This window comes from Andrena cerasifolii, chromosome 3, assembly GCF_050908995.1.
Source record: "Andrena cerasifolii isolate SP2316 chromosome 3, iyAndCera1_principal, whole genome shotgun sequence".
Lineage (NCBI taxonomy): Eukaryota > Metazoa > Arthropoda > Insecta > Hymenoptera > Andrenidae > Andrena > Andrena cerasifolii.
This window is the reverse complement of record NC_135120.1, coordinates 1,790,776-1,805,574: the sequence shown is the minus strand read 5'-3', so window position 1 is coordinate 1,805,574 and position 14,799 is coordinate 1,790,776. Positions and strand designations below refer to the sequence as shown.

The following is a 14,799-nucleotide window of genomic DNA, read 5'->3' as shown; positions in this document are numbered from 1 at the left end:
CAAGTCAGGAGAAATATACTAAATTTTAGTAGATATAATAATTTTTTTTTAGAATATTTAACTGAGGAAGCCCAGAACGCCCGAAATAATGATTTTAAAAACTACTGCGAATTATACGCAAAAAGAGCAGCCGAAAAATGACAAATCAAGATGTTCTAAATAATTTAATAATAAGCCCCGATCCATATATATGGATGTATATATATGAAAATCAACATGAAGGGAATCTTGAAGTCCCATTATTAAAAAGAGCGACGAGAAAAAAAAATATTATTGAATTTATTATACAATATATTACCTGTAATCTTAGATTATAATAATTAAATGATGAAATATGTAAGAAATGAACTGAATGCCTACCTAAACGTCCATCCGTCCCACTGTGCGACGTAAGCGATGACCGAATGTGTGATAGAGTAATTGGCACAAGGAGAGAGAGCGCGCGCGTAGGTAAAGAAAAAGCGGAATAGGGAGAATCGAATGTACGAGAGCGAGGAGAGAATGAACGGGAGAGCATGCAGCGAGCGAAGCGAGAGCGTACAAATCAACGCATGTGCAAATCAGTAGACGGAGCGTGATTATTAAGAGACCATATTTGTATTAACTGTAGTAAAAATATACAACAGCTGTAATAAAATTATGTGACGAAAAAATAAAATGTGCTTGTGAAAAATTAACTTGCCTCAATGTCAGGAGCAACTTATCTTCCGGTGAAATTGGCGTCTTGACTCTTAGACACGATTTTTTCTCCAAATCCTTTCCAATATGATTCAAAACGAAATGAACCTGCTCTTTATTTAGGCGAAAAAATTGTCTATACGTTTCCTCGTTATCCACTAAATGGTTTGTTATTAAGATACGAGAATAACCCTCGGTCCTTCGAGTCTGGTACATTGGTTTCACTTCACTTCTACTTCCCCTTTCGAAATATGCTAACATCTTCTGGACGATGATGCTGGTTTCTTGCAGGGGACTCGGGTCGAATCAGGTGTTCACACATACATGTACATACATATGTCTCGTTTTCTCTAGTTATTTCGCATTTCTGAAATGGAAACGCAAGTTTGAATTGGTATGCGTACTCCAAGACCCGATACACCAAAATACATAGTTTCTCCTACGTAGCGGATGCCATAAATGCAGTCACTTTATTGCCCTTAGCTTAGGACCTCCCCAACCTTTGCTAGAACGACACTCGTTCTTGTGTCTTCAAAGGAGACACACCTCTGTGAATTTGTGATCTACGGACGTTCGCACAGTTTTAAATATTGCCTGCTGGCGTGACAGTGCGACGTGAACTGTACAGTAGAGTGATTTAATTTCATATAATGAATCGCAAATTGCTGCTGCGTGCGTTGCTGCAGGAAGAAGAAGACGACGATATGCTTCTGCTAGCATATTTCGAAAGGGGAAATAGAAGTGAAGTGAAACCAATGTACCAGACTCGAAGGACCGAGGGTTATTCTCGTATCTTAATAACAAACCATTTAGTGGATAACGAGGAAACGTATAGACAATTTTTTCGCCTAAATAAAGAGCAGGTTCATTTCGTTTTGAATCATATTGGAAAGGATTTGGAGAAAAAATCGTATCTAGTTGCTCCTGACATTGAGGCAAGTTAATTTTTCACAAGCATATTTTATTTTTTCGTCACATAATTTTATTACAGCTGTTGTATATTTTTACTACAGTTAATACAAATATGGTCTCTTAATAATCACTCTCCGTCTACTGATTTGCACATGCGTTGATTTGTACGCTCTCGCTTCGCTCGCTGCATGCTCTCCCGTTCATTCTCTCCTCGCTCTCGTACATTCGATTCTCCCTATTCCGCTTTTTCTTTACCTACGCGCGCTCTCTCTCTCCTTTTGCCAATTACTCTATCACGCATTCGGTCATCGCTTACGTCGTCACACTCTCTCCCCCTCTTTCAGTGTTACTCTTGGTTGGTTTTTTGCACGAACGCGTTTTTCTATTTACGGGAGGATATCTTTATAAACACCTCCACCTCGCGGTATGTGAGACCGAGGTAGTGTCTGATTCTTATTGACTAAAACCCCACGGTGACCATCCTCTCTACGAATCGGTGGGACCTCGGGAACATCACGGCTATTGTATTTTACTAATACCACAAGCACAAACACATGTATCTTGCGCTGACTCCATTTCGAGATCATTAATCAATTTAAACACCAACGCCTTTGTTTCTACAATTAAGTGTGGCGGAAATTTTTGGCGTGCCATCCACATAGTTTTAAAAAATATCACAATGGAGTCGCAATCTGCTTCCAATTATTTGCTGATACTGCCCATCAGTTTTTCTGTTTCGAGAGCTGTCCATGTCAAAACATCCAGTACAGTACTAGATTCTTTTCTGTGCCTATATGGCACTGCACACTACATGTACCTACAGGTAGATGTACTTTGCTGCCGACCCTGTACCGTACTTGATGCCCCGCTTCATTTTCCTACATGTATCGCATATGTTCCTCCATCTCTTCTTACAATCACCACCTGAAATAATTAGAAAATATATTTTTTACAGGTTCCTAGCCACTGGAGAATCCTATAGATCATTAGCATTTGCATTTCGAATATCACCAAATTACATAAGTGTTATTGTACGCACCGTATTGGAACAATTGTGCAATAAATTAGTTCCATTATTTATGCCGCAGCCGAGTATTGCAGGTTTTGAGAAAATAGCCACCGACTTTCTAGTCAAATGGAATTTTCCGAATTGTGTTGGAGCTATTGACGGGAAACACATCCGAATACAATGCCCAGGCAATAGCGGTTCTTTGTATTTTAACTACAAGAACTTCTTTTCCATAGTATTATTAGCATTGGTGGATGCAAATTACAAATTTATTATCATTGACGTGGGATCGTATGGAAAAGAAGGAGACAGCGGTATATTTACCAAATCAATTATGGGCCAAGCCATAAGTGAAGACAAAATGAAATTTCCAATGGACAAACCTCTTCCGGGATCGAACGTTACAGCCCCTCATGTAATTGTGGGCGATGAGGCATTTCGCCTCACAAAACGTATGTTGAAACCATACCCAAAGAACGTTGCAGCACAAGATCTGTCGAAAAAAATTTTTAATTATCGGCTCTGTCGCGCCCGTAGGATGTCAGAAAATGCATTTGGGATATTGTCCCAGACATTTCGCATTTTTTTTTCAACAATTGCCGTAATGCCGGAAACTACAGATAATATTATAACCGCAACATGTTGCCTCCACAACATGTTGCGCGATGAATATATGTGCAACAATCCCGCGCAGCAACAACATTTGGAGCCAAGCATGGCAATAAATAACATGACGCCATTGGCTGGAGTAGGAGGGTTTAGTAATGCCGAGGGGTTTGCCATCCGGGATAGATTTCGGAGCTATTTCACTTCACCGGAGGGGGCTGTGGAATGGCAAGAGAACATTGTCGAAAGAGGCGTCCGAACATAAATAAAAAATCACACGTTATTAACATCCCACCAAGTACGGCGCGCATGAAGGACAGGTACATTTAATTTTTTATATTAGAACTATATGTTATTTGTGTATCAAAAATTGATTAGTTTAATTGTGTAAACATAGTTCGGTTAGTTAACATATAATTTGTCCGAAAATCATTTACGTGTCCCGTGAAAGATCGACGTCAAAGTATCAAATTAGAATGAGTTTGAGAACCAGTTATATTAACCGCACAACCAAGTTGTATATTGAAGAATGATTTTTGAATTTCCATTCGTAATTATTCAATTGCAAAATTACTATTCGTTTATTTTAATTAATTTTTTCTTATTTTAAATAATGTTTTAGATTCAATTCACTATTGTCTTTTCGTGCAATAGCCATCAGTTTTCGCCTTGGAGAGGCAACTTATGCCGTGAAAATTTAATAATGAGAAATGGAAAAAAAACGAACCGACTTTTATCAAAAAGTGAAATATCCCGAAATGTGTTAGCGCAGTGGATGGCAAACGCGTGCATATATTTTGTTTAGTTATACACTAGCCAGACCACCTTGGTCAAGTCACTCTGTTTAGAGAAAGTTTGTCCCATCTCCAAACCCAATTGAGATGCGGAAACACAAATCTCCATAAACCTAAGGAGTCCTTGACTTGCATTGTCGTCCTCGGATCGCCGAGTTTTTTCTTGACGCATCCCAGACCTCGAAGGTCAAGTTCTTGAGGGCCCACCATGGGTCCGACCGTTTCAACGGTTTTCGCCAGCAAGTAGGCCGTTGGTGAAATCAAGGCCCGGGGTTTTTCTCACGCGTTGCCAAGCCGTTACCACCAAGCGGAGGAGTCTAACGCCAACGCATCCCACTCCGGAAGACACGCAAAGGGCGCAATGGAAGGGTGTTGCGATGTCGCGAGACGCTGATTGGACAAGGCCCATTTTTCCAGACCAGGAAGGAGGGCTGAGAGACTTGGAGGAAAGCTCAGCGACGAGCCGTGACCAGATCGCAATAGATATTCAGACAAACCTCATCGAACCTATCGAACGCTACAGATCTCACTATTATAGTAATAGACCTTGCGTACGAACAAGTACACTTAGATAGTAAATATAGTTAAGTTAAATTTATTGTTAAAATAAATGGTTTTGAATCGATTGAACATTGTCCCTCTACAAGGGTGGTCCTTCATAGTCGGCAAATAGTTTGCAATCTTAACAAACCCTGAACGAGTCTAACTCATCCAAAGGGAATTAACATTGGTCCTTCGAGCCGGATATTCACCAGCGAAGGAGATTATCGAGGACATTGGAGTCCGTTTCTGGAAATTGGGTGCTCACATCAGCACAACTTCGACAAGTCCCAACATTGTAAGCGAGGACATCATTGTGGGTGAAGAACGCATCCCTTGTGCGGTAGCAGAGGCTGAACCGGCATCCAGTAGGCAGCAGTGCGCGCCATCATCACGAAGCGTCACCTCCCTGGACGGTGAATCAAGCGGCACCGAGCGAGTTGTCGATAGCGGACTTCACGGCGAACGTGGACGGAACGAGCCATCGTTGCCAGCAGATTAGCGACCTTCCTTTCGTAAGTCCTTTCCAAGTTATCTATTGCGTGAATCGTATACAATGGAGGCTCAATTGAAACCTCTCGTCGCTGAACGCGGAACCATAAAGGCGCGATTGACATTGTTTAAAAAATTTGTTGAGTCATCGGCTAGAGAAACCGACTTAATTGCGCTGGAGAAACGGGTAAAGGCGAACGAAGGATTGTACGAAAAATTCGATGCCGTACAATCACAGATTGAGGTCCTAGTAGTAGAATCAGCTGTAGAGACTGTGCATTCCGATGAACGAGATGCATTCGAAACAACATTTTTCAATGTAATGGCATCAGCGGAGAGATGTATTACGGATAGACGTGGTCCTCCAACTGTAATTGCACCATCAAGTGCATCAGTAGCGGGTATTTCGTCACCGATCCTTGGCGAAACTCAAGTCATACCGCGATTACCGACAATTACTTTACCCACATTTGACGGGAATTATAGTAAGTGGGTACGATTTCGAGACACATTCTTGTCATTGATTCATACAAATGAAACATTGACTGATATGCAACGGTTTCAATATTTGAGCTCTGCACTGAAGGGTCCGGCGGCTCGAGTCATAGAATCATTGGGTGTTTCGGAGGCGAATTATTGCGTTGCGTGGCCAAGGCTGAAGGCGAGATATGAGGATTCCCAAGCGCTAGTACACCATCATACAAATGCACTGTTAGATTTGCCGTCAATAACGAAGCCGTCAGGCACCGTGCTTCGAGAGTTTGTGGACGACATTCAGAACCATATCGCTGCATTGGGTGCTCTTGGTCAACCTGTTAACTCTTGGGACACATTGATAATATTAATGTTATCGAAAAAACTGGATTCGGCAACCAGTATAGAATGGGAAAAGTATCTCCTCCAAAGGTCGGAAAGTCTGCAATTTAGTGATTTTGTAAAGTTTTTAGAAAAACGGTCAAAGCTCCTCGAGCGAAGGGTTAGCAATAGACAGGCGACAGGATCCGGGCCTCAGTCAAGCAACAAATTAGAATCTCATAAGCAGAGAAATAAGCAACAATCAGCGGTATCAGCTCATGTTGCAAGTAATTTAGATAGCTGCTTGTTGTGTAAGGGCGATCATTCGCTGCAGCAATGTACTGAATTGAAATCCATGCCTCACAGTGAGCTGCATGCAACGATCAAAAGGTTAAGATATTGTTTCAATTGTTTACAATTAGGACATAGTGTCAAAACATGCACGCGCGGGGCATGCCGGAAATGTGGACGAAAACATAACACATTGCTACACCGGGTTAACTTAGTTGAGAGTAGTACAACCGAATTTAAAGATCAACCTGAAGGTTCAGAATCTCGGCCCGATGAAAGGGAGCCGACTTTACACGCTCACGTTTCGGATTCGCGAATTTCTGAACTAGATTTCACAGTGCTTTCGACAGCGTTGGTACATGTGGAAGATGGAAAGGGAAATCGGCATGAATGTTGTGCGTTGCTAGACGCCGGGTCACAGGCTCATTTCATTACTGAACAATTTAGCAAAAGGTTAGGGCTTCGACAATCGAGTGTCACTACTACCGTGGGCGGATTAGGCCGGGCAATCAACTCAATTGAGGCAAAGACGCAGGTAGTTGTACACGCGAGATCAGGTAGCTTCCGTTCAAGTTTGTCCTGTTTAATTATACCGACCATTACTGACAACATGCCAAACGCACCGTTAAAGCGGGCGGATATTTCCATACCGGCTGGCATTATGCTGGCCGACCCGCGTTTCGCAGAACCTAAACGTGTTGACCTGTTAATAGGGGCTGCGCTTTTCTGGCAATTATTGTGCATTGGGCAGCACCAGGTAACTGCGGGGTTGGTATGGCAGAAGACTAGGCTTGGTTGGGTGTTGGGAGGTAGCTTGAATTGGCCGGTGAGTGTTCCAACAAGGAATATCACCACTTGTCATGCGACCGTAACCGATGAGTTACACCGCGCTGTAGAAAGATTTTGGGAGATTGAAGATGGATTTTCGACTTCACACGACCAGGCAGACCTTTTACTGGATGCCTGTGAACAGCATTTCCGTCAAAACACGGTACGCGACGATGCTGGACGGTTCGTTGTAGGCATTCCATTCAATAATAAAATCAACACATTAGGAAAGTCCAGAGCCCAAGCGGAGAAACGCTTGATGGCAATGGAACGGAAATTCGTTAGGCAACCAAACCTACGACGGCAATATATTGAATTCATGGCTGAATACGAAGAACTGGGACACATGACGCGTATTAACGAACAGACGCGTGTAGTAGAGCCAAATTATTATTTGCCTCATCATGCAGTTTTTAAGGAAGCCAGTACAACGACAAAAATGCGGGTTGTTTTCGACGGTTCCGCGAAGTCGTCTTCAGGGATCTCGTTAAATGAGACCCAAATGGTAGGTCCAACCGTTCAGAGTGACCTATTTGCAATTTTGATTCGTTTCCGTAAACATAAATTCGTGTTATCGGCCGATATAACAAAAATGTATCGGCAAATACGCGTACGTCAAGAAGATCGGAGGTTTCAGCGGATTCTTTGGCGCTGCGATCCCAAACTTCCTATTGACACGTACGAATTAACTACTGTCACATACGGTACAGCTTCCGCTCCGTACTTAGCAACACGGGTACTAACTCAAATAGGGCGAGATCAGCTAGAACAGTCTCCATTAACCGCTCAAGTCATTATGACTGATTTTTATGTAGATGACTTGTTGACGGGATGTGAGACTTTGATAGAAGCACGTAAGCTCCGGGACGAGTTGACACACATTCTAGGTCAGGCAGGGTTCCCTTTACGGAAATGGGCTAGTAATGACCATAGGACATTGACGCGGACACCGAATTCACGAAGTAAAATTGAGTTTCACACCGGGGACAAGGATCCAAAAACATTAGGATTGCTGTGGCTAACACAACCAGACGAGCTTGGGTATACAGCAAAGGTCTCCTCACAGAAACCGATTACGAAGCGTAGTATCTTGTCACAGATTGCTCAAATTTTTGATCCGCTCGGTCTAATAGGACCAGTCGTCATAAAGGCCAAGGTCATCATGCAGCAATTGTGGCAAACACAAGTGGGTTGGGATGAATCTCTACCGCAAGACTTACATACAGAATGGTCCGTGCTTCGAACAGAATTAGATCGGGTTAGTGAAATACGGATTCCACGTCGTGTTTCATGCGACAATAGTAAAGTAGTAGAATTGCATGGATTCGCAGATGCGTCGGAAAGGGCATATGGGGCCTGTATCTATCTCCGATCTTTGCAAAACCCAGGCTCGTGGGTGGTTCGTTTGTTGTGTGCCAAATCGCGAGTAGCTCCTCTAAAGTCGGTCTCATTGCCTCGGTTGGAGTTGTGCGCTGCGTTGACATTGGCACAGCTCGCAGATAGGGTTAAACGCGTACTCCAAATTGAGTTGCATCACGAACACTACTGGTCTGACTCCATGATAGTTCTAGCATGGATTCAGAACCAGCCTACGAGATGGAAGACTTTTGTGGCCAACCGCGTTGCTGAAATCCAAGGTTCAACACCGGTTGAGAATTGGAGTCATGTCATATCGGAAGAAAATCCCGCAGACATTATTTCGCGAGGTGTTAGCCCGGGTGACTTGATTAACAATGAACTTTGGTGGTTCGGGCCTCGATGGTTATCACAGGAAATTGAGCATTGGCCCACGGTAGAAAGCACAGTCGAGAATTTACCTGAGGATCGGCAAACTCGGACTACCTGCGGTGTGACAGCAGGTATGGAGGTCACGGAGGGTTTTAATTTCTTTGACCGTTTTTCGAGTTATTCAAGATTGCGTAGGATTTTTGCATATTGTCTTCGTTTTATCAAGAGGCTTGTAAACCAAACCCGTAAATGCACAACTGCTGGAACATCACCAGTAGACGGGCAATATTTGACTTCAAAAGAAATCGTAGAAGCTGAACTAGCATTGGTACGACTCGCGCAGAGAGAGGCATTCTCAAAAGAGATTGTGTTACTAACGTCGAACAAATCTCTTCCTGATAAAGGGAACCTAATCTCGCTCAATCCATTTTTAGATAATTCTGGGATTCTCAGGGTGGGCGGGAGACTTGTAAATGCCCCTATAATCTACGACCACAAGCACCCAATGATTTTAGCGTCGGATCATCCGCTCACTATTTTACTTGTTGAGTATGAGCATCGCAGATTATTACATGCTGGTTGCCAGCATACATTAGCTTCATTGCGCACTCGTTTTTGGCCAATATCAGGCAAACGGGTGGTAAAGAAGGTTCTCCATCGATGCCTAAGGTGTTTTAAAACAAATCCCACTGGCACAAGTTACCTGATGGGCAACTTGCCTAGCGCTCGGGTGACTCCTGCTCGCGCCTTCACTACCTGCGGTGTGGATTATGCAGGTCCGTTCCTCATCAAGGAAAAGGGACGGTCACGTGTAACACATAAGACGTATATGTGTTTGTTTGTCTGTCTCGTAACTAAGGCAGTACATATCGAGCTTGCAACGGATCTGAGTACTGACGCGTTTCTCAATTGTTTACATCGTTTCATAGCACGACGCGGGCGAAGTCATTGCATGTACTCAGATAATGGAACCAATTTTATTGGAGCTCGAAATGAGCTGAACGAATTAGGAATTTTATTACAGGATAAAGGTCACAATGATCAAGTTCAAGCGTTGCTCACAAAGGAGCAAATGCAATGGAAATTGATCCCACCATATTCACCTCATTTCGGAGGCCTTTGGGAAAGCGCAGTTAAGTCGGTTAAACGACATTTAAAGAGAGTTATAGGTGACCAAAGATTGACGTTTGAGGAATTGTATACGATTCTTACGCAAGTAGAAGCTTGTTTAAATTCCCGTCCTCTGCATCCTTTGTCAAGCGATCCCATGGACCTCACACCCTTAACCCCAGGTCATTTCCTAATTGGTGCTGAATTGATGGCTCTTCCACAACCAGACCTGCTCTATTTGCGTCAGAACAGGTTGAACAGATATCAGCTGATTCAACAGACGATACAGCATTTTTGGAAGCGATGGCACCAAGAGTACCTGCATGAGTTGCAGCAACGCCATAAATGGCGATCGGATTCACCAGATATTCTTGCAATTGGCACTCTGGTACTCATTCGCGACGATAACCTGCCTCCTCTACGATGGCGGCTAGGAAGGGTGGCAGAGCTACATACAGGAGCAGATGGGGTTACTCGGGTGGCGTCCGTCCGAGTTGCCGATGGTGTCATAAAACGCCCTGTGACGAAACTATGTATTCTTCCACTGGCGACTGAAGACATCACGAAATGACGTCATTGTAAATTTTAATTTTTTCAACATAGTTATAAGTGTGTGCATCCAACGTGTTATATGTACGTATGTTGAAGGTACTTACCTTTGTGCATTGTAACTGTAAGGCATTATCATATTATATTGTTTTGTGTGGTTTATACATAACATAAGCAGTAACACTCGTATGAAACGTATCATTGTTCAAGATTTAGAATTTAACTTATCCATGTAAAACATTTATAGTACTGCATTAGGATAATGTAATCATAATTAATGCTATTGAACGCCTGTAAGTTCAAGGTGGGCGGGATGTTTAGTTATACACTAGCCAGACCACCTTGGTCAAGTCACTCTGTTTAGAGAAAGTTTGTCCCATCTCCAAACCCAATTGAGATGCGGAAACACAAATCTCCATAAACCTAAGGAGTCCTTGACTTGCATTGTCGTCCTCGGATCGCCGAGTTTTTTCTTGACGCATCCCAGACCTCGAAGGTCAAGTTCTTGAGGGCCCACCATGGGTCCGACCGTTTCAACGGTTTTCGCCAGCAAGTAGGCCGTTGGTGAAATCAAGGCCCGGGGTTTTTCCCACGCGTTGCCAAGCCGTTACCACCAAGCGGAGGAGTCTAACGCCAACGCATCCCACTCCGGAAGACACGCAAAGGGCGCAATGGAAGGGTGTTGCGATGTCGCGAGACGCTGATTGGACAAGGCCCATTTTTCCAGACCAGGAAGGAGGGCTGAGAGACTTGGAGGAAAGCTCAGCGACGAGCCGTGACCAGATCGCAATAGATATTCAGACAAACCTCATCGAACCTATCGAACGCTACAGATCTCACTATTATAGTAATAGACCTTGCGTACGAACAAGTACACTTAGATAGTAAATATAGTTAAGTTAAATTTATTGTTAAAATAAATGGTTTTGAATCGATTGAACATTGTCCCTCTACAAGGGTGGTCCTTCATAGTCGGCAAATAGTTTGCAATCTTAACAAACCCTGAACGAGTCTAACTCATCCAAAGGGAATTAACATATTTGCTCCCAAAAACTGGATCGGCATTTTACAATTATAAAGGACCATTTTCCATTATATTGATGGCAGTTGTAAGTAGTCACAAGCATATTTCAATAAATAGCGGTTCCTATGGAGGGAATAGTGATGGAACAGTATTTGCCAATTGTACATTTGTAAAAGCTTCGCTTACTGATGATCAGAGCTTGCACGTGCCGCCTACTAAATCTCTCACATGCACAGACATTTCGATGCCAAATGTTTTAGTAGCAGATGAAGCATTCACGTTGAAAATAAATAAGACAAGACGCTATGCAAGACTGAATTAACAAACTATGGATATTCGTAACGCTTTCGCAGACTGGTTCATTTCGCTTGCTGGAGAAGTTTCTTGCCAATATGAAACCATAACGAAATAATATTTTATTTTATTATCTTAAATATATATTTATATTATGTTCTTATGTATAATACTTTCTGATTTTATGTGGCTGCTTATTGATTTCCACGCACTTTCGTGTACATTTCGACGTTTGTAACCGGGTAATTTTTTTTCGTATATAATCGAATGATTTTGAACGCCCCAAATTAATTGTTTCTGTAAATTCATCTGATGGATTATATGTACGAAACAGCGTGCTGCATCTGTTTTGGCGTAACGTAACATATTTGTTGGTAGGAGGTGCATTAAATACAATGCAAGTTAAATTTAAGATAGTATTAAAACTGTATTGAGTTTATCGTCACTCAACAGATTCAGAGAAATTCTTCGTACTAATATTCGTATTCTCGTTACTAATAGCAATTGGTGTTTATACTGAAGCGCATGAGATAATAAATCACTGGCATACCTTTGGCACTGTCAATTTTTCTAGCTTTTAAATGATATTTTGATATAACGTTAAATTACTTACATTATTTATAACATTATATTTAACGATTAAACTAATTGTAAGCATTCCTGCTCTTAACTGTAAAATTTAAAAATGTCAGTGACATTCCTTTAGTTCTAAGTGCCTCGTACATGTATGATGAAAGAATAAATAATTATAATTAGCAATAATAAAGAAATAAGTATAGTTGGAAAATAGTTTACCTGTTCTGTTTAATTTAATTGACACTTCTCTCCACACATTTCCTTTCACTTCTTGCAATCATAAAGGACATAATATTTAATTGGATATATCCTCTATCAATGTTTTGTCCTCCGCAGAAGAAAACTGGAACTTCGTCGACAATTCAGATACGCGTCACTAAAGGGTGATTTTCCAGATTCAATTTATATCATTTCAAGTTGTCTTCGTTCATAATAGTCCGATTTTCATGAAATTTCATATGATTTACATTGGAAAAACACAAGGAATCCATTGGTGTCACTTCCATATCGAAACGATAAAGAATAAAAAATTATTTTATTCCTGAAGCAGGTATGAATCCTTGGCCGTAGACCCTTTCAAGTGCGCTTGAACAAAAGTGGGACCCCGAACGCCAAGCGGCCGGAGTCTGGCCACCGCAATGGGCCGCTGGGCGCGGCCGCTGGGCCGCCGCCGCCGGCCGCCGTCGCCGACCGCGCCATGGAGACTCCACCTTTAGAGGTCATATCAAGCGGCCGCGAGATTGACATAAATAAATTTGAAGTTTATTGCAGAGGTACAGCCAAGCTATGTATTCGTTTATATTCATGGCATCCAATGACCCCAACAGTACACAAAATACTAATTCATGGGCCATTAGTAGTGGCAAACGCTTTATTACTAATCGGACAATTATCCGAGGAAGCGGCAGAAGCACGAAACAAACATATTCGTTCGTTTCGTTTATATCATGCCAGGAAATTTTCATGGGAAGAATGCAACGGGGATGTTTTAAACAGGTACGATTGCATATCGATACCATGGCTTATGGCATGGCACGTGTTACAACCGATTTTAACAATTGACGATTACTCATTTACTTTAATTATAAATAGGCTTTTACTCACTTCTGACCCACTGATCTCCAGTATTCGGAAGAGGTCAAATAAAAAATCGGAACCGTTCTTGAGAGAAACGAGGAAATTATTTGTTCCGACAGAATCCTCTGATGATGAGGATGAAGATGAAGATGAGAGCGAAGATGAAGATGAGGACGAAGAGGAACGTGAGGACGAATAGGAACGTGAGGACGAAGAGGAACATGAGGACGAAGAGGAAGATGAAGAATGCTGAAGTAATTCAGAAAAGTAAGATAAGCACTTCAGTATGGAGCAAGACAGGACTTCCGCTTTTACCCCAAATCTATGATAAGTACCTTTCACTGCTTACATTAATAAAATATCATATTATGTTTTCTGCTGTACATGTTTCTAATGTTACGAAGTTTTATACAACCAGGTGTGCAGCTAACACTAGAGAACAGGAAATCAACGAAGACGTAAAAAGAAATAGAAATGTATTTAACGAAGGGTGCTTGTAATATTTGTTAACATAAATTAAAATATGTTTGTTAAATAATTTTGAAGTAACGTAAATAAAGATTTTATAACTATTAAATTTTATATGATTTAAATGTTTCCCATAAACATATTTACAAATACAGTTAAGGGACATAGTACTTTTTTGTCCGAAAATTAAGCAATCTTTATGAATTGTTTTCTATATGAAATTGAAAAGCTAGAAAGATGGGGTTTGTTGCAAATGAATGATCACTGATTGAAAGTATTAAAAAGAATTCTATTAAACAAAGCCCCCCCCCCCCCCGCGCTATAATCGCTCAAATGTGGTCCCTCGCGGAATGAGTAAAATTGCGATGTCATAAATTCCGCCTTCTATGGTTATCTGAAACATGAAATCAAAGCAAGACATTAAACTTTATTACATTTTATTTTATTGACCAAGCCGATTCTTAAATTTCGCATTTAAAACAAAATGGCGGACTGTCAAACCTACACTTTCAGTGCCGAAAATCGATACCTACAGTTTGACAGTCCGCCATTTTGTTTTAAATGCGAAATTTAAGAATCGGCTCAGTCAACAAAACAAAATGTAATAAAGTTTAATGTCTTGATTTGTTTTTATGTTCCAGATAACCATAGAAGGCGGAATTTATGGCACCGCAAATGACCAACTTTGAGCGATTATAGCGAAGGGAGGGAGGGTGCAATTTTTTGAATAAAAATTCTTTTAATACTCTCAAACAGTGGTCTTTCATTTGCAACTATCCCCATCTCTCTAGCTTTTCAATTTCATATAGAAAAAAATTCATAAAGATTGCTTAATTTTCGGATAAAAAAGTACTATGCCATCTTAAATAAACAAATTTCATTAATTTTTCTTTATCAATAGGACCACCAGTATACGTCCTAACTGAATGAAGTGAAAAAATTAACGATAAATATTTGATTTCAGTCAGAAAATGTTTTGTGCCGCGTTTCGACCCGATCTGTCCCACTGTGCGGCGCGGCCGCCATTG

The 14,799-nt window shown here is 41.5% G+C and overlaps 2 protein-coding genes across 3 annotated transcripts in view; one reads left to right on the top strand and one right to left on the bottom strand.

Moving 5' to 3' along the window:
- Window positions 1-14,799, bottom strand: part of LOC143367024 (GDP-D-glucose phosphorylase 1) — a 505,990-nt gene that overhangs the window by 397,462 nt on the left and 93,729 nt on the right. The gene's annotated exons all lie outside the window — the stretch shown is intronic.
- Window positions 12,967-13,631, top strand: LOC143367434 (uncharacterized). Its single transcript, XM_076809239.1, has 2 exons — window positions 12,967-13,222; window positions 13,319-13,631. Exons 1-2 carry the CDS (start codon window positions 13,041-13,043, stop codon window positions 13,500-13,502), a joined length of 366 nt encoding a protein of 121 aa, XP_076665354.1. The 5' UTR covers window positions 12,967-13,040; the 3' UTR covers window positions 13,503-13,631.

Bases quoted from the DNA above. Each gene is read 5' to 3' on its own strand.
- LOC143367434 (XM_076809239.1), top strand. From the start codon at position 13,041: ATGACCCCAACAGTACACAAAATACTAATTCATGGGCCATTAGTAGTG. The intron at 13,223-13,318 runs GTACGATTGCAT...AATTATAAATAG, and splicing joins AACGGGGATGTTTTAAACAG to GCTTTTACTCACTTCTGACC.